This window comes from Medicago sativa, chromosome 7 (assembly GCF_051527215.1).
Source record: "Medicago sativa cultivar Bolivia chromosome 7, Bolivia_mono, whole genome shotgun sequence".
NCBI lineage: Eukaryota > Viridiplantae > Streptophyta > Magnoliopsida > Fabales > Fabaceae > Medicago > Medicago sativa.
Window position 1 is genome coordinate 76,170,091 of NC_140755.1, and position 27,984 is coordinate 76,198,074.

Here is a 27,984-nt window from a genome sequence, read left to right on the forward strand (position 1 = left end):
CAATCAAACTCATTTTGAAATAAAGAAAATGCAGAAGGAGTATAAAGTTGTGTAGCTTGTTTCAGCAATGGGGAGTGTTCCATCTTCAGTCAAGGTATCTTTTACCTAACATCGTACTCAACTTCTAGCTCTTCAAATTTAAATGAAATCCAATTTAATCCGTTTAAGTCAATCTTAACAAGCTTTATGTGAAAGGATATAAATTGTATTGAATGTTTAATTCTGATCGAATTGTGTTACGAACCATTTATGAGTATGACAGTCTAAAGAAGTGTTCCTTCTTTCTTCTTAAGCACAAGAGTTACTTTCCTTAGTTACATCATCATTGCTGACGGCATACGAGTTGATCCAAGCAAAGTCAATTCTATCAACAGTTGTTGGCCTATTTCAAAGTTAAGACATCAGGTAAGTTTTCATGGATCAACTTTATAAAGGTTCGTCAAGAATTTTAGCTTTGTTGTTAACCCACTCACATATTGCATAAAGAGGGAGATAAATTTCAACAGAATGAGCAGCCCTCAAAAAAAAACAGAATGAGCAAGCACAAAAAAGTTTTCGGTGTGGTAAAACAACATTTGATTGAAATAGCTAATGACAATTTTTACTAGTGTAAAAATATGTAAGTAGTAAAATTAAAACGGTAAGATCAGGTGGCAAACTTGAAGATCCCGTTATACTATCAAATTATATTTTTACAACTTAACTGAACAAAAAGGTCTTGTTTGTTTCATAGCAATAATGAAAATTAAGCAAATAAAAATTGATTTGAACTTGATGATAGTAAAAATTGTTAGGGATGAGTTTCACTAGATTTCTAACTTGAGTTATTGATTTCACTGTGACTATTGAATCCCTTTATTGAATTACTACTAAATTCTTTAAAATAGCCTTGCCCTTATTCCCCAAGTGATAGGACCATTAATTTTAAAGTAACCCCTAATTCTTTAGGCTTTATTTGGGTGTTTTGAGGAGAGGGGAAGGGAGACCTTGAAAAAAAAAGGAAGAAAGAAGTAGATAGAACGGAGAGCTTTGGGATGGGAGGGTTCTGAGGGGTTAGTTTTCTTCGTAATACAAAATCCCCCTAATTATATGGAACTACAAAATTGTATTGGACGAGGACTTTGAAGGGTTTTTTTATTTTGTTTGGGGGGGGGGGGGGGGCAAATTTAATATATATTGTCTTTATTTTTACTAAAAATTCAATATATATTGTTATAATACTCACCAAATTAAAAGTACATCAACCGTAAGTATTCTTTTATCATTCACTAGAAAAACACACTCTCAAAAGATTTCTCTATTTTTTCCCTCTAATTTCATCCCTCAAAATCCCTCTCTTCCCCTCCCCTCCAAACTCTCAAACAAAGCCTTAGTGAATCTAAGATTATAATTAAACATGAATGAATAAGAATTATCAATTGGTTTCAAGGGTTTACATATTCTTAGACTACGTTGACAAGAATTCCTTATCTCAAAGCGTTCATAAATTCACATTCTGTTTCACAATATGAACCATGAATCAGTTTAAAGGTGATAAATCAATAAAAGCATTAAGCATGGAGATAATAAAAATAATTCAATAAGTTTCATCAATAATCAAAGATCAAAACACATAACAAAAGTATTCATCTCATTCTACTCATTCCAATAACGGAGGGTTTAGCTACTCATGACAAATAAACAAAAGATAAAGATTAAAGAAGAATTACAAGAACATTCCAAGAATGATTCTTGAGAAAACTCCTTCAATGATGTTAGGAACAGCCTCTCTTTGTTTCTCTGTTATGGAGCACAAGTTTCTAATCTGAAATATGATTAAAACCTCCAATATGATTTTAAAAAAAAAAACGTATTTATAGTGTAACATGCCTGACACGAGACATTGGGAAGCTGCTATGATGCCTAGAGCTCACTTCCAGGGACCTGGCGCTTCTAGATGGTGTTCATGGCATCTAGTGCCCACTTATAGGGATCTGGCGCCTCAAGATGGTATTTATGGCGCCTTAAAATGTATATTTTCACCCCTTTATATTTTGAACTTAATTTCAGTGTCTTCGTGAAAGTTGTAGATATCAATGTCAATTCATTTGGTTTTGGTTTGACTTTATTTGAACATCTACAACTTGAGATATGGTCAAAATACTACTCATGTTGCGCTTTCATGAAATTTCATCACTGCACTAAACCAAATAAAGAAAACAAAATTATGCAAAATGCTTGGTTAATGAAGATAATGAGAGAATAAATAGCTTACTGAATTCAAGAACAATTTGTTAAAAATAAATCAAAAACCAACATCAAATTGAAAAAAATAAACCAAACAATTGGCTTAAATGACTCTGAAAACTACATATTATGAGAAGTGATCACTAACCCTTCCCAACTTTGTTCAGGTGTTCGAAGTCAATTGTGACATTTCCAATTCTGGAATATATTGGCATAGTCTAAGTCAAGAAGGTCATCTTATAAACTTCTTTATTGAAAATATCAACAATTGTAACCGTAGATACTCGCTCGATTAATGATAAAAAATGTTATGTTGTTACTTTTTTTTTTTTTGTAGAAATGTTATGTTGTTACTTGTTGAATAGAGAATGTTATAATATATAATTTTTTTAAGGGTAATGTCACTGGTTAACAAAGCAAATGTAGTAAGTATTGCATTGAAACTTGTGTTGTCAACTCTTCAAAAACATAAAAAGTGTTATTTTCATTTTAAAATTTCTTTTTTTAGGTTCCTTAACCAGTGTCACGGGGGCACCGGTTAACATGACCCTTTTTTTAATTATTTTAGATATTGTAGTACTGGTATTTTAAATTTTGAAAATTTGATAAATATTTATGGTTTGGCCATATCCCTCCAATTGTTATGGGGAGTCATTTTGGTAACTTTGAAATTTAGTTAGGAGGTAAGTAAAATCTATAAATTATTGAAATCAAAAATCAAATTTAAATATTTCTGATAGTTAATTTTAAACATAATTTAAAATTGAGAATTTTACTTTTAATTTAGAATTTCAAGTGTTTTCGAGTTTCAATTAAAAAAAGACAAAAGCTTGATATATATCTTTAAGTTTAATTAAATAAAAATCAATTTTGAATATTACATAAATCATACACAATTAATTTTCATCCGTTTTCATGTATTAAATATGACTTTTACAATCATGCATATCAATCACTAAGAACACCTTCAACTAGATTCATAAAATCATTGATATATCATGTAAAACCATTTATTCTCCTTCATTTCATGTATCAGCTATAATTCTTAAGTCATGAATGTTATGTCTTAAAAAAAATGTTATATATTGTAGAAAAATAAAGTGATTACAAATTCTTCATTTATTAAGTATTTACTATCTCCTGACCCTATTATAGGAGACTATTTTTGGTCATATTTATTAAAAAAAATCACAATTTTTAAGTTGTGTTTATTGTTTAACCTTTTTAATATTAATGAGTGCATTTAGTGACTCACAATTTTCAGTGAGGGCATATTTGAAAAAAAAATACAAATATTAATAACTTCATTAGTTTTGATTGTTTGTTATTCTTCGGATCTTAGGGAATATTATATATTAAAAACTTTATCTGATCTCATATATAAGCAAAAGAAAACCATCTCACTTCATTTTTTTGTTACGGAGCTAAATGAACAAGAAAATAAGAGAGGGGGGGGGGGGGGGGGGGACGATGTGTGAGCTATGTGAATGTGTGTCTAGCTTATTTCTTCAAGCACAATATGAGGTGTGCATTTGATACTACTAAAACTATTTTTTTACTATCATAAAACAGTAATAAACTCTCCAATATTTTTCAAGATATCAATTTTATGTTTACGAGCGTCAATACAGCCGTGTTCGTCTTTTTGCTTTTATAGACAAGGAACAATAAAATGGTAAAAAAATAATCATTTAAGTGAAGGGTAAAATTATAAGAATGGAAAAATTATTACACCAAAACACAATGTTTTTTTTTTCTTTCTTCATAAAGGTCAAAACGATTGTTTTTAGTGTCAGATAGGGACAAGGTGTTTTTAAACTAATTTTGGTAGAATATTTAAACAAACTAGTAATTTGAAATATATAGGTGCCATCCACCAAGATGGGTAGATAGAAATAGTGAGTGGGTGCTGAGAAACATATCTCAGATGTTTAATAGAAAGGAAGCATAAGCAGTCAATTAAGTGGCTCAGTCGGGCATTGCTGGTATAATACTAACTACCAAACCCACCCTTTTGCAGCGCTTTATGGCAGAGTTGCATGCAAGCTCAAACTGGATGAAGATAGCAAACTCCGTTCAATCTTTATCATATTTGGTAGGGTTTCAACATTTGCGAATGACTATACTATACTAGAAAAAGTCAAGATACCATAAGAATGAACAAGGGAGATAGAACAGTTAGCGAAGTGGAAGGGGCTACCGGATTTAAGAACTCTTATGAGTTGGTAGATAAGATCATGGGTGCACAAAACCGGACCGGTCCTACAAACCGTAGCAACTCGTACGCAAAGAGTCAGGTTTGACCCGGTCAAAAAATAACAAAAATATAGGATAAGAATAGGGACCAAGTTCGGGTTAACATTTGAGTTACCCGTCCCGCCTTCAACCAATGTCCATAAAGATAAGATGCCACTGTTTCCTGCAACTTTAGCCTTAATGTGTGACGAGAAAGATACAACGTTCATGTAAATCACCGTGCTTGCAACACATCTTCACAGTTTCCTATTGGTCAAGGATTTGATGTTGGACAAGAAAGCTCAGGTGTATGTCGAACAAAAGCTCATCTTGCAACACATCTTTGCAGTTTCCTAGTGGACAAGGATTGACAGAGGTGTATATTGAACAAGAAAGTATTGTATTAACACATTTTAGGAGATTTTATCAATGAGTTATCACTATTATGGGAGAAAGAAATGGTAATACCTTTCTCTCATTTAGTTGTAAATTTACATTTGAAAATATTTATAAAATCCTTTCGTATTATCTTTGGGGCATTGATGGAGAGACGGCCGAGTTTCCATTTTGGCAATTAACTCTGAGCTTTAAAAAACATTTTAATAACTGCTTCAACAAGTTTGTTTGTCTTTGTTACCATCGCCAGGCATGAAATTTTTCAACGATCTATTCGTGAAAGCTTTATATACATCAAAACTCATTGTCCATGTATAAAGGAACTATCTATTCGTGAAAGCTTTATATACATCAAAACTCATTGTCCATGCATAAAGAAAGACCACAACAAACATATAATAACGACTTTGAAATCATATTCAAGCACTCGATTCTATCCCGGATTTTATAACTATCAAGTTTCGCTGCCCCTTTTATAATTGGAGCTAAAATTTCAAGAATGCAAAATAGCAATAACGATCGATATTATTAGAAATGCCCAAAAAATATCATATTCATAAAGCAAAAACATAAATATACTCTCATACATATGAAAAATATATCGAATTCCTATTAATTCTTAATCGATTTGAATTGAAATATTCAAATAGTTATATTAATGAAAAAAAATCCAATCTAAATAGAAATGCTTTGTATTTTATTAAGTTTACATCCTCTATATATATTTAGGGTTAATAGTGTTTTACCCCCTAATAGATCACTTTTAGAAGAAAAAAAAATTCCATAATATTATTTTAAGTTTTAATTAAAAAAATTAAATCTCATTAAAAATAGGAAATATCCACTACAATATGAACAATAATATTACTATATATAAAGAAAATAGCATGTTTTGACTCTTTTGGGCTGAATTTTTCTCTTTCCAAAGTTACCCTCAATTTTCAATACAAATAGCACATATAATGAATAGATAAGAATAAATTCAAATATTAAAATAATATGTTCAGTTTTTTTTTCCTTTATCATTTAAAAAATGTAACAAAACTAAGTTGCCTAACATATCTTTTCCATATCCATTAATTATAGACCAAATGTTGACTAGCTATTATCATGTCACACTGACACTATACGATATTTAACTATTATCATGTGACACTGCGATATTTAACTACCTCACCCGACACTTGTGTCAAATTTGACAATGAGCTAGACAAACAACGACTAGCTCATTCTCCTCCTCGACACTTACCCTTACCCAACCCTTCCTAGTAGGGGTGAGCACAAAATATGAACCCGCCCACCAACCGATAAATCTGAGTCACCCGCGGGTCCATCGGGCGGGTTAAAACGGGTCTCAGGTGAAGAAAGACAAAAAAATAGGGTCTGTGTGGGTTTAGACGGTCGGGTCCGGATTTTACAAAACCGTGTAAACCGATCCCGACCAACCTATAACAAAATTTACTCCACATGCAAACATCTTTTGTTGATTTACTATGTAGATCTACTTAAACATGCAAACTTTTCTTTATATATAGCCATGATTTACTCATAGATCCGTATATTTCCAAGTCCAAGGTGCAATATTTTAATTATGAACACGTGATATTGGGAACAAGAAAAACAATGATAACCGATCCCTGGCATTTTTCTTGTTAAATTTTTTTATAACGTGATATTTTAATGATTGCTATGATACTTTGATCTATGACCTTTTTCTTGTTAATTTATTCATGAAAGTCTTGTTAAAAAAATAGCTAGATAAATTTGAGATGAATACAAAAATATTGGAGAACTAACCGAATCAACCCACCTGATCAAACCGAGATCAATCCAAACCGAAACCCGCACAAAGCGTATTAATTTGTGGGCGGAATTGGGTCTCTAAATTGGATGCTCGATTTCATACATATTGCCGAGTTCAGGCCCGAACCCGCCCGAACCCGACCGTTGCTCTACCCTACTTCCTAGACCTCTCTCCATTCCTTCACTCTTCCTCTCACACTTTTAGTTTGTCTCACCTTGCCATTAGCATTTCAAAATTTGATTATGTTTTTGAATTGCATGGTTTTATTAATATTTTTTCTTTTTATAATACCAAAAGAGACCTCCTAATATTTTGTTAAAATTTACCTTTTATAGAGAAATTATCTTTTGACATCGAAATTGTGATGTCAAATACAATTTCCTTTTGATTTATTTGTGTATTTCAAAAGTGTGTAAGTTGAAAAAGCTAAAAAAAGCAAGACAGAGATAAATGCATACAATGTTATATACGGTGTATGGATTTCGATGTCAAAATAACAATTGGTTTCTAAAAGATTTAACTTTGTTGCAGTCACAAATTCACACTGTGAACACATCAGTGACTACTGGATCAAGATCAAAGGGTCCAAATCTCAAACTCGGTATGAGTTTAAAAGAATCAATTCATTAGCTTTATGTGCCGTATGATCTCAATCTAACGATCATCGATGTATTGAACAATAAATGTTTAAAAGAATTGCTCAAGAAAATTCAAACTATTTAGGCAACATTAGTTTGGTAGAGCAAGAATAAGTTCTTTGTATTACTTATTTATCATAAAAACTTCATCGTCGCCCCAATTTTTAAGGGCGTGTCGAATAGAGTATAAGAATTATAAATGTGACAGACATTTTTCAGAATCAACTTTCCACACTAAAAAATTGGAGCTAAATAACCCTTCAGATAATCATGTAAGCTGCCAAGAACTGAATTGACAATAAGTAAAAATCTAACTTTGGACTAAAGATCAGGTAACAAGAGGAACTTTACAATGTGACATGGTTATCAATGAACACTCATCTCTTCGCTCATCGATAATTGCAGTGCGTGTTCTGCTTCTTTCAAGAATAATCGAGTTAACTGCTTTTGACCTCGTCTATATACAATAGCAGACCATTTGTTTCTAGTCATCAACGTTGTTTCCTCTGAGTCATTTGCCATTCTGCTCAAAGGAAATTAAGAAAAAGGTATTACAAAAACATCAATATATTGTAGGAAAATTGGTGTGAAATGCAAGTTTTACTTAGGGTGAAAAATGATAGTTATAGAAATCGTGCAAATGCAGAGCTTATGAAAATTTATAATTGCATACTGTTTGCTATCTTCCTGGCTATCAATGATAAGGGCCTTCTTGAGCAATTCAAAGTCACTTTCCTCTGTTCCAGAATGCTCTTCAAGGTCCATTAACCTTAAATGCAGTGAAAATATGAAAACAATTAGGTATCACACACAAGATACATCAATGTTGACACTCTAGTTTGTCCTTCTTCAATAAGTGAAATGGCGCATTTGGATATAAAAAAGAACATTCAACTTCATTTGCATAATCAAGTTGCAATCAGAAGCATGCAGTGTAGGATTTAGTCAATAAATATATTTTAGGTTATAGTTAAAGATTAATATATATACAATCAACTGTTATGGTTGTTATGTAATTCCTGGCACTCACTTGACATGAAGAAGATCAACTAGCACTTGTAAAGCTCCAGAATCACCGCAAACCTCCCATATTGCTGACTGGACATCTATATCTGATAATTGTCTCTCCCCTTCAGGTCCAACAAGCTTTATGTGACAGAATAAAAATTGTATTAATGTTAAATTCTGATGAAATTGAAACTAAATAATCCAAATGAAAACATAATTGCTAGGTCTATTTTGTCTTTGAAAGATAAATGCATCATACAATTTTCAGATGCTGTCCTGATGGCAAAAAGCAGTGTTACTGGCATAATCAATTATATGATAAGCACTTATGTTGAAAGTGTTTAATTAAGTTGCTTATCCAAACGGGCCAAATAGCAGAAAAAATCATATCACTTGCAGTAGTCAAGTGATGAAAAGGACAGCTATATGTGGTATATCTTGAGATAAAAATGCAGTTTCAGTGACTAAGGATGGAGCTAAGTAAGGGAACCATTAAAAAAAATATTGCATAGAAACTGCACCTCTTCAAGCATTGACGAAACCTTGAAAAGCTCATCCTCTTGCATGGCTATGGTCCTCAAGGTAGCCATAAATTTCTCAGGAAAAACAAGCTTATCTACATAAGATGGAGTCTTGCGCTGACCACTCCAACTATAGTTGCAAACTTTGTTGCTTTTGTTATTTTCTCCACTGTTTTTGGTGCCTGATGGAAAAAATCCATTATCCAGCAGAGTTTTGGGTAAAAGACATCTCATTTCAGCCTTCTGTAAACAAAACCAGAATAACAGAGAGTGAATTTACGAAAGGGGGAAGCTATAAAACAATAGATAATGTCAAATAGGTAAAATAAATCATATTCTACTTAAAAGAATTGCATAAAGTTGAAGATAAATTATTGGCATACCTGCACTTCAAGAAGCTGGCTTTTAGACTCTGAAAAAGAAATAGTATTGATTGCTTCTGAAGGATAATGGACCTGAGGGACAACAGAAACTGAATCATACCAACAGAAACAACTAAGGAATGGAAGTAATATGTTAGGTATAAATTTTAGTCTTGGTGCACAGGATACAAGTGTAAGCCATTACCATGAGGTAGTCATCTGTGTTACCATCAATGACGAAACCATACAGATATAGAAGTTCCTGCATCAAGTGGAAAAATATGGAAACCATGTTAACACTTGAAATAAGCTTCAAAGCAGCTTACACATCTGCCTTCAACAACAGAAGTTCCACTTGGGCTCATGCATTTAGTAAAATATTATATGCAAATATGTATTCAAAATTTCACATAGCGAGTCCAGTAAGCTAAAAGGCCTAGTGTAGGATGCAATGTCTTGATGGAATTTTATTGGCCCGTAAATTATGGATCCAGTTCTATTAAACCTTTTGTTCAGTCAATTTGAATAAACAGCCAACAAAGCATTGAACCAGAACTGAGCACGTGGAAAGCTCATATGGTAAGCCGTATGTTTCCCTTGCATACCTCTTTGATAGATCATAACATATTGGTGCTTGATGAAAATGTATAAAAATCGATATATTTATTGTACATGCATATTGCATCATATCATGTGAATAGGAATAATATCTCGTATATTTATTTTGTATTTATTGTTGTAAGCCTATATAAAATCAACTTCGCTGTATAGTTGAGACGATTCACAATATTATGCCTCTATTCTCACTCATTCAACAATGCTTAATCAAAAGAAGAGAAAAGTAAACCATAGAAAAATAGAAGAAGAAAAAAATCAATCAATCATGGGACCATATAAAGTACCTCATTTCCCTTGTTGCCATAACTAATGGAAATTTCTCGATCAATCTGCAAGGGACTTTGAGCAGCTATACAGCCAAGAAAAACAATGAATTAAAGGGGAATAATTTCATGAAATGTGATTTTATGAAACTACCTAAATGGAAAGAGAGAAATCAAAATGAAATTAAGTTAAAAATTTAATATTAACTAGTAGAACATCAAATACACGTGCAAGACTAAAAACGCACACAAAGAATGTTACCGGAAAGAAGATACATGGAGACAGGAACTCCTGTTGTTAAGCCAGTCCCATCAACTTCCCATGTTGCTATTGGCTTCAGATCTGATTGGCCATGTAATCAAGGTAAATCACATATTCTCATGAGGCATTTGATATATCTACCATACTACCGTATATGGCAAGAAAAGTAATTTAGCCAGCCACAAATCCAGACATGCATGTATATGTATGTAAAGAAATATCAGCTGTTTGATCATAGGGACTTTGATGCTGTGCAAGAAATTAATGACCAATATTTGTAAGGTGTTTAGTGAAGGTCTAAGAATACGTATCATATAAAAAGTATATAAAGGGGCAAAAAATCAGATCCCAATCAATGAAAAAACAAGGAAAGCATTTTAAAAGCACACAGTAAAGTGAAATATCAGAGCTTCAAGCAACAATTTACCATGGTTGCAAAAGTCAATGCCAGGGACAAGACCCTCAACCCAAACAGTGTCTCCTTGCACTGTGCTATGTGTAGTTTCCTTGGTTAGATTGTCAGATTTCGTGACTTGGCTTCCTGAAATATAACTTCCTTACTTTAATATCGATTTTAACCAAAAAAATCAGAGAAATACTAAATGGAGACCCATCCATTGGACACGTCACAGGAGACAATCTTTACAGGAAATCAGTTAAACACAAAAAAGAGAGAGAGAGAGAGAGAGAGAGAGAGAGAGAGAGAGAGATGGACTAACCGTTTTCATCAGCTTTTGGAGTGCAACTCTGATGAACATCTTGCATCTCAGGAAATACATAAGAACGAGGCAATGGAGTGTTCAAAGCACGGCTCCAAAATACTGAATTTGCCCTAGCATGAATGCAAGTCAGATATCAACCTCCAAGGAGTTAGTTGAAGTCATACTCGTATACAAGTTCACTAGAAGTACATACCAAAGAAAATCTTCAAAGCACACCTCTCTGGAAAAACAGGTCATACACAAGAGAACCATCGTAAATGTATGTTTGAAACTTAAAAATTGCGGTTAGAAAGCAATATCTACAAAGCACGTTTCAATTTATAATCCTGAAGGTAGTTGAGAAGGTATATAGCCTTGAACGTATAAACTTAAAAAATGAGTAATAATTTGTTATTTAGTATATTTAGTGCAATAATGGTTTTCATATAAAGTGAAGCAGTGAACTAGTACTGATAAATTATACTTTCAAAACCGTAGTTCTCAATTTCAAAACCAAATTAACATGATTGACATAAACCTAACAATATTTAAATCAAACTTTAAGATGTCAAAATTTCAATAGGTGTCAAACTATGTCAAATACGAATAAACCACTTAAAAACATAAACTAGAAAACAAAAACAAAAACAATTTTACCCAACACATACATCTCAGAATCTCCGTCAAGAGTCAAAAGTTTCTTCACTCTATCCTTCACTTTAGTTTCATACAAATTCAACAGGCTTTTCTTCTGCAAGACAAGACAGTCATCAAATACTGCTAAATACAATGGAAACAAGTTAATGCCAGAAATGACATTCGATCTATCACAATTCCCATAAAACAGCCTAAATTTGTTCGCCTGAAAGGTTCAAAAAAGTCATAAATAAAAGCTACATACCCATTACACCATGGAGATTATATTAGAAAAGCTAGGTTTGGATTTTATGTAATGTTGACTCTATATAACATTCTGGTGCATACTCCTCGTATAACATTCTAGTGTGGTCAATCGCAGAAAATATTGGTTTCTTTAATTCTTCTATGCCACAGCGATATAGCGCCGCAATTGACTCTATATAACAACACTTTGTAGTAAATAATGTATCGTGGAACAATAGCAGTTTGTTTAAATATCTCTCTGCTATAGCGCAGCTATAGCTGCTATTTGACAACACTGTATCATTCGGTGATTGCTAAAAAAGTATACTGCAGACGACCGCTTCAAATTAACTATGTTTACTCAAGGAATTAGAATAGAGCTCCTGAGCTCAGAAGAGAGCAATCATAACTTCACACAGAATGTTTTTTAAAATTTTGGGAAACACGTAAAGCACAGAAACCAACACATGGATGACCACTGGACAACCAGCATGTTTTATTAATAATGCAGTGTCTTTAAATTAGCTAGTAAAACACAGGTTTACTCAAATTGGTTAATGGTATCAAAAGATGAACTTCATCATGTATATTACCTGTAACTCAGTTGCACGATATAATGTTGTTCCTCTTAGCTCTTGAAGTTCCTCGTCACTAAACCAAAGTGTATTTCCAAAAGTGGTTGGAAGCATATCAAGGTACCTGATTAAATTTCAGCATCTCCACAAGTGAGTGAAACTCCCAACACAATCTGAAGTTCTGAACCATAAAGTAAAATAAAATAAACCATACATACGGTTTCCATAGAGAATCCTTGCGCAAACGCTCCACTGTCAATAACAACATCATTAAGAGCCTGTCATCTACATCTCCTTCTTCAAACAATGCTCTACATTCTGGTCCTAGAAAAGGATCTTGCAATACCCTCATTGGAGTAATTGATAATTCTAGTGGAACAACCAACAGAATCCCTTTTTTCAAAGAAAAACAAAATTACTTTATTTGTTTTCAAAAAGTAAGGCACATAGCAATAAACACTATTCAGGGTTAAAATTGTTTACAAAAAGTAAGGCACATAGCAATTAACGTCTCAAACTTTTTCTGTTTTCTGAAGAATGACTTTTTTTTTTGCTTCATTGGCAAGATGTGTATGAAGCTATTTGAATAGACTTATTTATTGACATAAGCACCTGTGACACTGTTTGGGAGAGCTTTTGAAAACAACTTATGACATGTCCATCAGTTGCTGTTTTCAGGGCCGTTTGGATTGCCTTATTTTTGAGCTTATGAAAAATAGCTTATGCAAATAAATATGATTTGATGTTAATTTATAAGTTGTCACTAACAAAAATGGTATCTTCATAAAAAAAATATCATAAACTACATTTACAATCTTATAAATAACACAAAAAAGCACATTTATTTGCATAAGTTGTTTTGCATAGGCTCAAAATAAGTCTTGCATAATTCAAAACAACAACAATAACAATATTATATGCTAACAAATAACAATTCCATCTACAATGAAATCCATTCATACTGATATTAGTACATCATTACCATCAGAAACATCTTTATCACAAAATATGCCAAACCCTTTTCTGGAATCACAGTACTTGATATTGCAGCCTCGTAGCTCCACCCCATTTGCCTGAATTCAAAACCAAATCAAAATTCAAAACTATGCAAAAAAAACCATTTTGAAAATTCACCAAAGAATGGTATAAAAGCTAAACACGTTTTACCATTATGCCTTAAATTACAAACCAGAGTTAACAAACCTGTAGCCACTGCAAGAAAGTTTCGAGCTTTGCATCTGGGTTCGCCATTGCTACCTCTTGATTTGCGCCTACTTTGACAAGAAAAAAAATGGTGATGGTTTAAGGTTTTTTTGTATATGATTTTTTAATTAAATATGAAGTATTTTGATATTTTGTTGAGAATTAATTTCTATGCACCGTGATGATGTAAAACTCTTTTTACACATAATCAAATAAAATCACACCAAAGTGTTACTTTTTTTTTTCTTTCTTTCTATAGCTTACGTTATAATATACTAGCGCGAAAAGATGAACACTCATATGCTCGTTATTATACTAGCGCAAAAAGATGAGCACTCATATGCCCGTCTTTCCGTTTTTTATATTTCGTTAACGCGTGTATATTATCAACGATATTTTATCAAATTTGTATGCATATTACAAACAATATTTTATATAATTTTTTTGATATAGATTAATATTATAAGTATAGATATTTGTGACTTTTAAATGTAACAAATTCAACAAACCATATTTATCTTTTTATATTGACAATAATAATATAACAAATATAATAAAAATTCTTTTTTTTTAATAACACCAACAACATAACATTATTATAGGAGAAGGGTATAATTGAAATACCAATAAAGTCAGCCTAAAAGAGCTTAAACATATTATTTTTTTATATACATTGTGTGTGTGTGTGTGTGTATATATATATATATATATATATATATATATATATATATATATATATATATATGGTTTGCTAATTTAAACCAACAAAAAATCATGAAGGTTCAAGTTAGCAAGTGTGTACCTTTTTCGTGTGGTGAAACATTTTTAATGCAAAAAGGGTTGTCCGTGAAGGTGTCAGATGGAAAATCGAGAATGGTATAAATATCCCAATTTTCTAAATGCCTTAGTTAAAAAATGGAGGTTGTATCTCTGATGTAGGACAATCAAGCGAGGTAATACAGTAAGCAAGAGTTCATTCTCTCATTGATCACAATAATGGAATTATCATTTGATTAATTACTATTTTGATCAAGACATTGTCCAAGATATTCTTAAAACTCAGATTCTCTTGAGGCAAGGTTGGAAACTAAGTAAAATATGATGAATAAATTATTAAGTCAGTATCGAAATTCAGATTCTCTTGAACAATTCAACCTTAATTTGATTAAGCATTTAAGCTCAAATCATTAACTAATTTGTAAATATAGCGTCTCCAAATAAGCATTTTTCTAACTTGTGTTTCATCATTATAGCCCAAAAGGGGGAAAAGTATGGATAAATAAAAAAGAAGCTAGTCATCAAAGTAAAATAAAGAAGAATACATAACAAGTTTAACATTGAAATATATAATTGTTTGTAATACTAAAAACGCCATAAAATAAGCAAGCACATATAATGAATGCTAAATTGGCACACTGCCATTATAACACCATAACATTACATTACTACGAAAGGAACATATACTACTAATAAACACACAAATCTTTAAAATTACCACCCAATTTCAAACTCAATTTGCATTTGTATGAAGCCAACGTTTTGGATGGGTTGGATTGTCAAAACTCTTATCAACGTACTTTTCATGTAACTTTATTATGACCCTTGTCGATGCTGCCCAAGAACCAAAAAGTTTTACATATTTTGCTGCATATTCTCCTTCAAACTTGCTACTACCATCACTCTCTGGTGGAATTAAAGTCAACCTCTCCAAAATTGTTGCTCTTTGCAAAACTATCTTTACCAACTCAAGTTCAGAAGGAAGAAACTTAAAATTTCTTATCATCAGAACTTTGAGCTGAGTAAATTTGTGATTACACTTGTCAAGTAGAGGTTGCTGGTTCAATTTCCAATACATTCCAAGGTCAAATATGTAATCATTTAGCTGCATATATAATTTAAAGTTAGACTCAAGACAAAAAAAAAAAAAAAAAAATTACTCGAGAGATCAAAAGTATGCTCCAATATTACTCACATCAATGAAAAGTTTCACCAAGGATGGACAATTTTTGAGAAACATGAATATGTCATATGGATTGCAAAACACTGCCTCATCCATAAACAATTGAAGCTCCAACAGATTCTCAAAACAATATTGAGCTCCTTGTAATACCCCATTACGAATCCTTGCAGCCACACCCTAAAATTATTAGGTTTAATAATTTATACATATTAATAAAGGCATCAAATGGTGATAATAATAAATGTATAACATGCTATAATCTTTACGAAATTAAATTAAATAGTAAAGAATTAAATGTAAATAAGTATATTAAACATGTATATATACCTCAATAGGTAGAGGTGTAGTTGTGAGAATGGAAACATTAGAGAGATCTTCGACTAGAGCTTCGAGCGGAGTAGATTGAATGTAGTGTGTGGATGGTATAAAGTAAAAGAAAGCCTCGTACAATTTCATCCCTTGAGCAATTCGAATTGCACAAAAATTTCCATGATAAAACATGGAACGAAGAGTTGGTGAATCAATTTCAATCTTTTTCAAGTTTGGACATTCAACAAGTCTCAATTTTTTGAGATGTTTATTTTCTCTAGCATTTAAGTTGAGATTATTAATTGTAGAGCAATTAATCAAATCAATAATTTCAAGCATTTTACAATGCTCAATCAACACATCAAACATATCTTCAGTGATATGAAGGTTACATAGACTTAGTGTTTGCAGAAATTGCAAACCACTCGGAACCTCAGTTAATTGGATCGCACAATTAACCAATTTTAGTGTTTTTAACTTGTGAAGTGCGTTAAAAACACTAAATTCAATTATGAAACCGGGTTGGTAAAGATGCAACTCAAGATCTTCTAGATCCTTTTGAGTACATATATGTAACCATCTTTTAAGCAAAGCTTCGATCCCAACGGGATCGATGTGTAACTTAAATGTTTTGATTTCGTCACCTTCATGAGAACTGAATAAATGATCAACCATTGCTGCCAGATCTTGTTGACTGTATCGCGAATGGAAGTCACTATCAAACAAGAATCGACGATTATGACGCCATGAACTTTTGTACCTAGGAGACACGGTTGATGCAATTACAATTGCATTTTTTATTGGTAGGAAAGTGAAAATTTTTTGAACGATATTCTCTGGAAGGTTATCAGGTGAATCAGTTTTATTTTCTTCAGGTGATTTGTTTTGGTTTTCAGAATTTTTCATTGGTAAAGAGACAAGAGAAGCCAATGAAGAATGGAAGAAGAACATTGCAATGAAGAAAGGAATAAGAGACAAAAGAATTTCCATTCGATTTATGGTGTTATCACTAAAACGAAAATGCAATGACTGAACATTGCAGGTCTTTGAAATTTATAGACTAAATTTCAATAATATTGACAAATTTATTTAATTGGATGCGTTTCTTTTGACTACTTTTTAACGTTTTCTATAAAATATAAATTAAATTGGTCAAAAAATATATATAAATTAAAGAAAAAATAAATTAATGAAATAAAATTTGAATTAATGCTTAAAAGATTAAATTAAAGAAACATGGATTAATAATGTTTTACCGCGTTTCTTTTGACTACTTTTTAACGTTTTCTATAAAATATAAATTAAATTGGTCAAAAAATATATATAAATTAAAGAAAAAATAAATTAATGAAATAAAATTTGAATTAATGCTTAAAAGATTAAATTAAAGAAACATGGATTAATAATGTTTTACCCCCTTTAATATAGTTCATTTACGATTTTCCCCCTCTAACTTTTATTTTTAGATTCCGTCCTTGTAATTTGAATAATTTTTGGTTTTGGACTTTCATGATAAATTTCACCCCCTATAATTTGAGCAAATTTCGGTTTTCCCCCTGTAATTTAAGCAAATTTTGGTTTAAATATGTTAATTTGAGCAAATTTTGGTTTACCCCCCTTCTATATCATCGATTTTGTACAGTCAAAATTCATGAACGTCCAAAACCAAAAATCTTCAAATTACAAGGACGAAATCTAAAAATAAAAATTTCAGGGGGAAAATCGGAAAAAGACTATATTACAGGGGGTAAAGCAATATTAATACTTTTTTCAAAAAATATATTAAAATATTCATATTCAAAAAATACTTTTTTCATTCATTTAATACTTTGACTATTATATATATCTATATATATATATATATATATATATATATATATAATAATACATGCTTTCATTCAATTATTTTTAATGTTTTCTTAATAAATAAGAATAAAATTAATTTTTCTAAAAAGTCAAAACATAAATTCTTGATTATTATTCCCAAAAGTATAATTATTAAATATTTCAAAAGTATAATTATTACTCAATATTTATTGTAAATGATTAATTATATATTTACATTTTCTTTGTTTTTTGAGGGAAATATATTTACATTTTCATTAAAAACTATTGTTTTTTTAATGCAAAATCAAATATATATTTATATGATCTAGAAATTCATTTATGAAAAAAGAAAAACAATAGACTCAAGGGACATAAATCTAAACCCATTAGAATAAAAAGGAACAATTGTTCAATTCAATCTTATAATATACGCGATGTCTGAAAAATGACCTTGTAAAATAAAAAAACACGTATGATAATCTTGTAATTTGATATTACAAGGTTAAAATTTGTGTTTTTTATTTTACAGAGTCATTTTTTAAGATTTCGCATATATTACATGGTTAATTTCATCAATTAACCCGAATAAAAAAGACGAGAAATAAAAAAAAAATATCCGCATATTACACAAGGACTTCATTCCTATATTCTTGAATACAAATACTCTTTGTCACTGCATCACTCCAAAAATCAACAATGCACATATCAAGAAATCAATGACCTTGTTGATCCTTTATTTGTTTCACTGATTGATTCTTTGCCAAATTTATAGCATGCCGTTGCACTTGAACCAGTTCACCTGTGATACACGTTAACGACTTTGATCTAAACAAAATTTTAACAACTTTAGTGACAATTAGATTCGACCCGAGTATTTCTACCTCATATTTTATTACAAATTCTAGTTTAACATGTCTACTAATATGTACTCCATCTGTTTCAAAATGAGTGTCGTTTTAGGTTGTTACATACATATTAAGAAATGCAATAATGTTGTCTATAGACATGACACTTTTACTAAAATAGCCTTGTTAACTATTGGTGCATTTCCCATCATTATAAATTAGTGTATTGGATTAGGATTTTAAAAGACTATTTTAATAAAAAAAGTCTTTAAGATTTTAAAATAGTGTGTGAGATTGTATTGATTCTGTAAGATTTTAAAAGACTTTTTATGTAAAAGACTTTATACACTCAAGATTTTAATGGATTTATCACACTGACTTTTAAGGATTTCAAAGGAATTTATGGGATTTTAAAATTTTAAAGGATTCAATGAATTTTAGGGGAAAAAAGAACAAACTTACAAGCCTGAATGATAAAAATAATGAACAAATAAATTCTAGCGTTTGAATAAAGAAAAATAAAACCAATAAAAAATTCTTTTACTATTGATTTTAAAATTTTAAGGATTTTATGGATTTTATAAGATTTTAAGGGACTAAAAAACACTCTTAACACATTATTCTCCATACACATTTTTTATTTGTTAAAAATGTTATTCCCACAATATTCAATTGTACATATTTAAAATTATGACAACCCCTTACAAATCTTTCAAAAAAAAAAATTGTGTCAGCCCTCATTTTGTGTTTGAAATTAGAGAAGTCGTTTGAGTTTTTCTAAGAGAGGCGAGAGAGAGAGAAGAGAGGAGGGAGAGGGAGAGGGAGAGAGAGAGAGAGAGAGAGAGAGAGAGAGAGAGATAAAAGGAGAGATAGAGAGACGAAGAGAGAAAGGAGAGAGGGGGGAGGGGAGAGAGGGGGGAGGGAGAAGAAAGAGATAGTAACTTTTAAATGAAAAACAATCCCAAGAAATCTCATCTTTTCATGAAAGACGTTTTCTTGTTAAAATTACACTACGAAATCCCACAAAATCCATCAAAATCCAATTTATTAAACTATCCTTCGAAATTTGAATGATTTTGAATACCATGAGACTTTTTTTAAGTGATGAAAAGTCTTGATTGAATACCTCAAGACTTTTTTAAAATGAGAAAGAGTCTTGATTGAATACCACAAGACTTTTTTTAAGATGCAAAAAGTCTTGATTGAATACCACAAGACTTTTTCATAATTAAAAAGTCTTTTAAAATCCCATATAATCCTAATCCAATACATCCCCCTAAAGTAAAATGTGGTACTTTAGAAGTAGTGTGCATAGTAATAATTAAGGGGTACTATTGGGAAAAAGTAATTAATAGTGCATTGGAAACTGAAAGTGACATTCATTTTGAAACAAATTTTTTGGCTAAAACGACACTCATTTTGAAATGGAGTACTTTATTATGTACATTTAAAAAAATTAAAAAAAATGAAAAGAGAAAGAATCATATAATTTGAAATGGTGAGACTAACTTTTATCTACTTTTCTATTTTAATTGTGGAATCTATTAGTAGCTGAAGAAAAAATATGTAACCATTTTGTACCAAAAATAAAAATAAAAATATGTAATCATTTTTTTTTCTTCCTCCAATAAAAGTCTTAATATGTTAAGGTTTTTCTTAAGTGACAGACTCCCTATTAAAGATGCTCTAAGATTTGATATAGACCCTCACCTCATAGACTTTTCGGTGCAACAACATTTGAACCACCATTTTTGAAATCTTTATCTATAATGACATCATCAATATTTTTGGATGGAGAGAGGATTATTTTTAGATTCAATGAATAACAATTGAAATACACAAACACAAACTAAGGGCCGAGTTCAAACCACGGTCACATCGACTTAACAATTTCGATATTTTTTACTTGAGTTAAGAGTTAAACTATTGTTTGTCCTAAGAATTGCGAACCCATCTCTCTCGTGACATCAGAATTTAGAAGTGAGAATGTTTTGTTAACACAGACACAGAACAGAGTGGCGGTTAAAAAAACAACACTGCCACTTCCACGCTTTTTGTCCAAATCTCAATGCCAACATTGTAAGCAAACAACATTCTTTGAGATTTACGCAACATCATCATCAACATCATCGTTGTTCCCTTTTGTCATGTTGCTGTCATCAACAGTTTCCCATAATTCTGTTGTTCACAGATCGGACTCACTCTGACTACCACAACAGGTAATTCATCCGATTCAATCCCAGAATTTGATGATTGATATTTCAGAGGTATAAGGTGTTTCTGAATCATGGGTCATTGTCAATTTTTGATTTTGATGACTTTTTTTTATGTGGCTTTTTAGCCATGATTTGACCCTTGTACTCTGTGATGAGATTGATGTATTGTGCATGATGGTTTTGGAATTGGAAATGGGTTTGTTCTTATTAGTATTATTGTTACAGTGCTTGTCAAATGTTTGCACTTTGAATATTTTGATGTGGTGTAGCTTACAATTCATTTGAAGAATTGGATTTGTTCCAATTGTAGTTGATGCTAAAATTTTGAGCTTTTTCATGTGGGATGCTTGGATTTTTATTTATAATGTGTGTGTATGTGTGTGGGGAAGGGGGGCTTTATCTCGGTAGCTCAGAATTCTCATTTGGATGATTCCATGGGTCTTAACCCTCGGGATCCCAAGGCCCAAGGGGAAGGGCGACCTTGATAACCGGAGTTTGACTTGCAGGTAAGTTAAGTCTGGTTAATGATTGTTCCAGTTAGGACTCAAACTCAGCTAGGACTCAAACTCAGCTAGGACTCAAACTCAGGTTCTCCTTAATGATTCCTCCTTAACTAGAGCTCATCAACCACTTGATCTCAATCACTTGGTTTCTCATTTCCAGGAGTTTAAACAGCCCAATTTATATGTGCTCAAAATTGATTACTTTAATGAATTAAAAGTTTCTGGTTGGATGGTAATAGGAATGCTATAATTAGCAATTAAGGTGTGACCCTAGTGTACATCATTAGCAATTGACAAAGGGCAATGCGATGTTCCTGAACATAATTTAGCTGTAGAAGGTTAAATACAGCCAATCTTGGATGCCTTGGGTTAACTTGTGTCAGGATTGACAATGGGATGGATTACATTTTGACAATGACATAGGTGCTAATGAGCTATAAGCAAGAAATGATGAAATTTTTGAAGCAAAATAAATTTAGTCTAGATGAAAATAAAATGGAATTGTAAATTCTTTCTGTGGAGAACTTTAACAGTGATTTTTCATTATCAAGTCCCTCACACTTTGCCCCCAAATCATTGTCATCTTTTCCTTTTAGTCTCAACATACTTTTTGACCAATTATTTTTTGTTTTTGCAGTCACAGACCTAAATGGCCTACGATAAAGCAGTGCTGTCTGATACAATGAAGAATATGATTTCACCCATTCAAAGTGCTGTGCCATCTCCTACTTTTCTATGGAGGTTCAAGGTCTGTTGAGATATCATGTATAATCTGCATAGAATATTGTTGTGCTCTATGTTTTAATTGCAAGCTAGTCTTTTGTTGCAACATTTGTGTTATAACGATGTTATACAAACACATTTTTTTTTTTAAAAAATGCTGGAAAATAATTTGTTTGTTCAGATTCAGACTGAAATTTTAAATATATTGAAGTATAAGATTGGTGTCTATTTAATTGTATTACTATCTTAGTTGTATGTCTGTCTCTAATTTATCTGTTATTTTTTTTTTTTTTTTTGACTCCTAGCGTTTATCAACCTCTTGCGTGCTCTTTTTTTTTCTACAGGTGACACTCTTTCTGATATGGGCACTTACTTGCTGTAAGGTTAAATTTTGTCTCTTCATGATATTTACAATTGTCGACGTACCAGTGAACATCTCTTGAAAAATTTCCTCACCATTCACTTACCTATTTCACGTCAAATATTAATATTTTTTTTGCTCTTGCATCAGATTAGTTGGGATTCTGTCATGAGAATGGATGCGAATTTGCGAGATCTGTTTTTATATGAGGCATTTTTGTATTACAACCCTCTCCTGCTTGTGGTGAGTTGGGGTTAATTATGCTGTTTATTTTTTATGTTGAACACAATTTTTGTGAAAACTTTGCTTGATGATTTTTGCTGTTACTTTTACAGACTATTATGGTCTGGCTTTGGGGAGTGAATTTGTGGGTATTTCTACAATCCAATGTAAGCTATCCCAGGATTTTTGATCTTGATCAAAATCATCTTACCCACAGAGAGATATGGAAGGTAGTCAAGTTCTTTACCTTTGTTTATGAGAAAACATTATTCAATATTGCAAAATGTTCAACGTTGTTTTTCTTGATTCTCGATCTTGTTAATCAATATTTCAACCATGGAATTGTCTGTATCTGGTTCCGCAAAATATACTGGTAATCAAAGTAATTGTTGAAGTGGTGGGGATTCAGATAAAAGGAAAATAGAAAATAATAAGAACTTCGAATGCCGTGTCAACGGCATGGTTTGGTGATGCCAATACTGTAGATTTAGAGCATAAACCCATATGCATGTTTATATACTAACTTCAACTCTTGTATTATTTTCAGTGTAGCACTTGGATGACAATCATTGTCCCCACTAGCATGACTTCTTATCTCTATCTCTATTCTCATGGGGAAGTATCGTTGGCTGCATCTCAACCAGTTCAGTATCTGCTCTGTTCTTTCTTTCATTGACTTTTTTAATATACATTTTTATCTTTCTTCCTTTTGATATATAAATATAATATGTAGATGTAGATGTTTATATACTTTCTTATTTATGCTTTCATGTAGAAGCTGGTGTCTTAGATTAACTGTTTAAGAAGGATGGATGTAAAATTTTCTCACATGCCGGAAAATGGATTGCTTCCTTTCTATGATAATCTTTTGCGTCTACCATATATTCTAATCATGTAATACATATTGCAGGTGCTTCTCTACATTTTTGTTGCAATGGTCTTGATCTTTCCTTTCGATATTTTCTATTTGTCCTCTCGGTACTTCTTTTTGAGGACACTATTGCGGATAGCTTTCCCTCTGCAGGCAAGATTCTTGACTATCATGCCAGATATTGAATTTTGAGTGTTTATCTGCATTTGGTTACTTTTGTAAAGCACATGCAACATCTCCAATAGGTTCCTTTAGGCTTATTGATGTGATGACATGAAGTTAGTAATCTGAGAGCCACTAGTTTGGTTCGATGGTGTTGATATTTTAGATGTATTTTATTTCATTAGATTCTGTAAGTTTGTTTAATTGATGTTCTTATGGATTACATAAAGCTTATCATTTGGCTCACAAATAACGGTTCTTTTCTTCATACAGCCAATTTCGTTTCCCGACTTTTTCTTGGCTGATATTTTAACCTCCATGGCAAAGGTACAGTACATAGCCTAATTTACATTCATTGTATTTTCTATTAATTTCGTAAATGTCAATTTTTAAGTGCTAAGAAATTTGTATATTTAGATAGTCATCTTACTGCTATGCTAACGAAAAGACTTACTACTGTGATATTTTCTGATATTTTTGTGTTAACAATTGATTCCTCCATCTGGTTGTGGCTCCTAACTGGTCATTTCATTCAGGTGTTTTCAGATTTGGAGCGTTCAGTTTGTAGAATGGTAAACAGACAGGTATGGTTTAGATCAAACTTGTCAATCTATGTTTTCTAGTAACATTTTCATCCCCCTTCACCCCCACCCCACCCCCCCTCCTCTGTGTGTGTGTTGAATGCATATTTTATGGCTATTTTAATATGTTCATGTATTGCACTTAAATGGTAAGAGACCAAATCAGTCTAGATTTTGAATGTGCGAACTTCTTTTTCCTTATATTGTAATCATTTTTTTTCAATCTTTTTGAAGAAACTATATTATTTATGTATTGGTTTATTTATTTTTGTTTAACTTTGATTTCATTTCTGGTTTTATTTTTTTAATGTGTTTGAGATAAGGTGACAAATAGTGTTACGTAAAACTAAATGTCTAACTTAATTAGTTTCTTTTCAAGTTAGTATAATGAGACTCGTCAAATAGAAAGGTTAATTTTTGCTTTCTTTATTTTTAATTTTTGATTTTCCTTAATATTTATTACTGAGACAGCATTGGATTCATAATTCTTACATTCCTCTATGTTTATAATTATCATTTGTATTTATATTTTGATGTGGTCAATGCTAAACTTGGTAAAACACTACAGATAAATCAAAACTCTTTTCCATTCTTTGTCATTGGTTGTCTGTTCGAATTGATGTATTATCTTCCATTTTTTTTTCCATAATAGGGACTTGAAAATAGTATTTTCATTTTTTATAATATATGCAGGTTGCCACAATTGCTTGGCTTGAAGCTGATTCAGTTTGTGGTAGTCACTCAATTGCGATACCAATAGTTCTTGTTCTCCCTTATTTATGGCGTCTATTGCAATGTCTTCGCCAATACAAAGATACCAAAGAAAAAAATTGTCTCTTCAATGGTAATTTCTCTCGGCAATTTTTCCTCTTGCTTTCCTAATAATGTAACATGTCATGGATAATAGTTTATTGTTCATTTTGACAAAACTTAGTTTCTATTTGAATATTATTAGATTTTGGACTTTAGGCCTAACTCAACCCCAAATCTAGGTGAAGAGAAGAGGCAAGAACTAACAAAATCTTACAAGGACAAATTTGTCCATATCTATAGTCTATGTGGGATCTCAACAAACACTCACGCTCGGTATTGAACATATAAAGTTTGAACAAATGTGAGTCACCTGATCATCGAGATGTTATCACCCACCCCCACGTCTAAGACTGAACATCTAGAACATGGACAGGGTAGCCCAATAAAAGTTAAGATTTAGGCCTAACGCGATCCCAAAAGCTAGCTCAAAGAGGCGAGGAATGCCTATATCTTACAAGAACTAATTTAGTCTAGACGATACAGGATCTTAGTTCTCAACATGTCCCCTCGTGCTCAGGATTAGACATCTAAAGGGGACATTAATATCGGTGGCCAAATGACAGCACTGCTGTCTGCTAACAAATATTTATGACTTTGCATATATCCACAAAGTTCTTGATAAGTTCTGTATACAGTTGAGTGTTATACTTTAGCTGTCATATGACTTGAGAGAATATTTTTGTCTGTGGAACTATAACACATTTATTTATTTATTCAACTTATGCGTATTAACTGCAAATTTATTTATTTTAAGCACATAAGTTAAGGACCAAATCATCACTCTGAAACTAATGTGCTAGATAAGTCCTCAACCATAAGTGTAAGGATCCCTTTATGGTGCCCAGCATGACTTGTGCAGTGATGTGTAATCTATTGTTGTAAACATTCTTTAACACTTACAGCGCGCGCACACACACTTTATATTTTTTTGGCTTATTTTAGATAATTTTAATGAATTTGTGATTACTAGTACAATTGCTTAAATTCCTAGTATTCTAACTTCATTTGCACTTGTTTTCCAGCTTTAAAATATTCGACAGCAATCCCAGTAATTTTTCTTTCAGCCCTTAAATATCACGTCTTCCCTGAGAAATGGACAAATCTTTATCGTCCGCTGTGGCTTCTCTCAAGTGTCATTAATTCACTCTATTCATTTTACTGGGATATAACCAGAGATTGGGATTTAAGGTACCAAACCTACCATCTTTCCTTTTCAGGTTTACAGTTACACACAGACCTTATAATTTTGTACAGATACATGTACTACTTATGCAAAATATCAAAGTTTAAATTTCATTAGCAACAAATTAAGAAAGAAGTTGACATTCACATAGGTGTCCAAATGGAATTTGTTCACCCTGATTTTGCTTTGTAATGAAATTTGTATTTCACCTCCTTGTCTAACAGCGGCTTTTCACGCATATTCAAGTTCAACAAACCAAGTCTAGTTTCCAATGTGTTTTATGGACGACAATGGGTAATAACCTGATTAATACATCCTATTGCAACATATTTTCATTTGATTTGACAATGACAAATCTAATTTATGAGTTACAGGTATACTTTTGGGTGATTGGAAGCAACCTTATTCTGCGTGGTTCATGGACATACAAGTTATCTGCTCATTTACGTCATAACTACCTGACAGTGTTCGGCATCACTCTGTTGGAGATGTTCCGGCGCTTCCAATGGGTATTTTTTAGAGTTGAAAATGAATGGAACAAGATTACTCGGTCCGGTGTTCAACTCGCAGAAATTCCAAGAGAGGAGGAGAAATTGCTTGGCACAAACATTCATGATGTATAGAGAAACTCGGCCAAACCAAATTTTGCCTATGTCTTCATAACATGGCTAGGACTAATTCAAATTTTCAGCTAAATTTATTCTTGTAATCCCAAAAAGCATTTTCCTTCATGTGTTCCCGGCCTACTGACATGAGGGAGTTTTCATGCACACATATTGAAAGATGCTTGGGAAGATATTCTTTCAGACCATTTGTACGTAATGGAAGTCCCAACAGCTCAATGAAGATGAAGAGCTGCAACAAGTAGTAGATGAGAACAGTTGTTGCCATGGTTGATGTTGCTTTCATTTTTTTTCACCCTATTTGTTGTGTTTCTTCAAATTAGACGAGCATTTGTAACAAGGAAAGATATGGACCCAAAAGTTGTTTGCTGGGTAAAAAAAAAATTAAATCAGGATACATACACTTTTAATAAAAAAAATTAAAGGTTGAATCAGTTAAACTAACTTATAGATAATATCAATCATGGTTCTTGCTTGACTCAAGAATAAAATACTTCTTCGGAGGTTTTCCAAACATGTTCAAAAGATATGCATTTCTGTATTGGGTTGGGAATGATGTTTAACACATTTAAATGACACATTATATATGATGTTGTTTTGATTAAACGGGGTAGCAAATGCATAACAACCTTACACCTTAGTCATCCGTTATGCACATACAAATGCCAACACACCAAGCGTAGAGGAGAAAGATGTATCAACCTTCATTACGACCTTTCTTCTTGTCGACGAATAATGCTTGTTACGAATTGTAAGGAAGAAATCTCCACCGCTCTTTACAACCACTCCCCCATGATTTCCACAGCAAAAAAAAAAAAAAAAGTTTTAACAGTTTCATCATTGTTTTTTGTATAATAGAGGGCAAAGCCTACCGTTTTATCATTGATAAGTTCACGAGTGATTAGATTAGATAGCGCGAGTCTCTTCTAATTCAACTAAAATTCTGAGTTTGAATTCAATCTTAAACATGCAGTAGCAATAAAACTTTTATAGAGAGTTTGCTGTCCATTTAGGTCTCACAAGGCTTGAGGAATTAGTCTCTGCAGTTGCGCGCAGATGATCCCTGGTCTAATAAAAAAAATGATAAGTTC

General features: G+C 32.0%; 3 protein-coding genes across 4 annotated transcripts; 1 reads left to right on the forward strand and 2 right to left on the reverse strand.

The window, feature by feature from the left end:
• Positions 1-7,394: 7,394 nt before the first annotated feature.
• On the reverse strand, positions 7,395-13,795 carry LOC146908589 (SET domain-containing protein). The gene is made up of 16 exons (XM_085724073.1): positions 13,695-13,795; positions 13,474-13,564; positions 12,710-12,884; positions 12,510-12,615; positions 11,703-11,785; positions 11,249-11,275; positions 11,053-11,165; positions 10,761-10,874; positions 10,334-10,414; positions 10,093-10,157; positions 9,396-9,452; positions 9,212-9,283; positions 8,829-9,071; positions 8,330-8,445; positions 7,973-8,068; positions 7,395-7,822 (listed from the first exon to the last, which is right to left on the reverse strand). Exons 1-16 carry the CDS (start codon positions 13,740-13,742, stop codon positions 7,666-7,668), a joined length of 1,644 nt encoding a protein of 547 aa, XP_085580199.1. The 5' UTR covers positions 13,743-13,795; the 3' UTR covers positions 7,395-7,665.
• A 1,208-nt stretch (positions 13,796-15,003) lies between these two features.
• Positions 15,004-16,984, reverse strand: LOC146908590 (putative FBD-associated F-box protein At1g61330). The gene is made up of 3 exons (XM_085726272.1): positions 15,982-16,984; positions 15,667-15,831; positions 15,004-15,576 (listed from the first exon to the last, which is right to left on the reverse strand). Exons 1-3 carry the CDS (start codon positions 16,951-16,953, stop codon positions 15,205-15,207), a joined length of 1,509 nt encoding a protein of 502 aa, XP_085582398.1. The 5' UTR covers positions 16,954-16,984; the 3' UTR covers positions 15,004-15,204.
• A 3,707-nt stretch (positions 16,985-20,691) lies between these two features.
• LOC146908591 (uncharacterized) lies at positions 20,692-27,327 on the forward strand. 2 transcript variants are annotated; one of them, XM_085722949.1, is made up of 13 exons: positions 20,692-20,854; positions 21,992-22,102; positions 22,422-22,460; positions 22,589-22,681; positions 22,774-22,890; positions 23,208-23,303; positions 23,571-23,684; positions 23,967-24,020; positions 24,230-24,277; positions 24,968-25,118; positions 26,110-26,275; positions 26,495-26,564; positions 26,645-27,327. In XM_085722949.1, exons 2-13 carry the CDS (start codon positions 22,004-22,006, stop codon positions 26,891-26,893), a joined length of 1,296 nt encoding a protein of 431 aa, XP_085579075.1. In that variant the 5' UTR covers positions 20,692-20,854; positions 21,992-22,003; the 3' UTR covers positions 26,894-27,327. The 2 variants fall into 2 exon arrangements, with proteins under 2 accessions (XP_085579075.1, XP_085579076.1); XM_085722950.1 differs by having other exon boundaries at positions 22,422-22,455.
• The last annotated feature ends 657 nt before the right edge of the window (positions 27,328-27,984 follow it).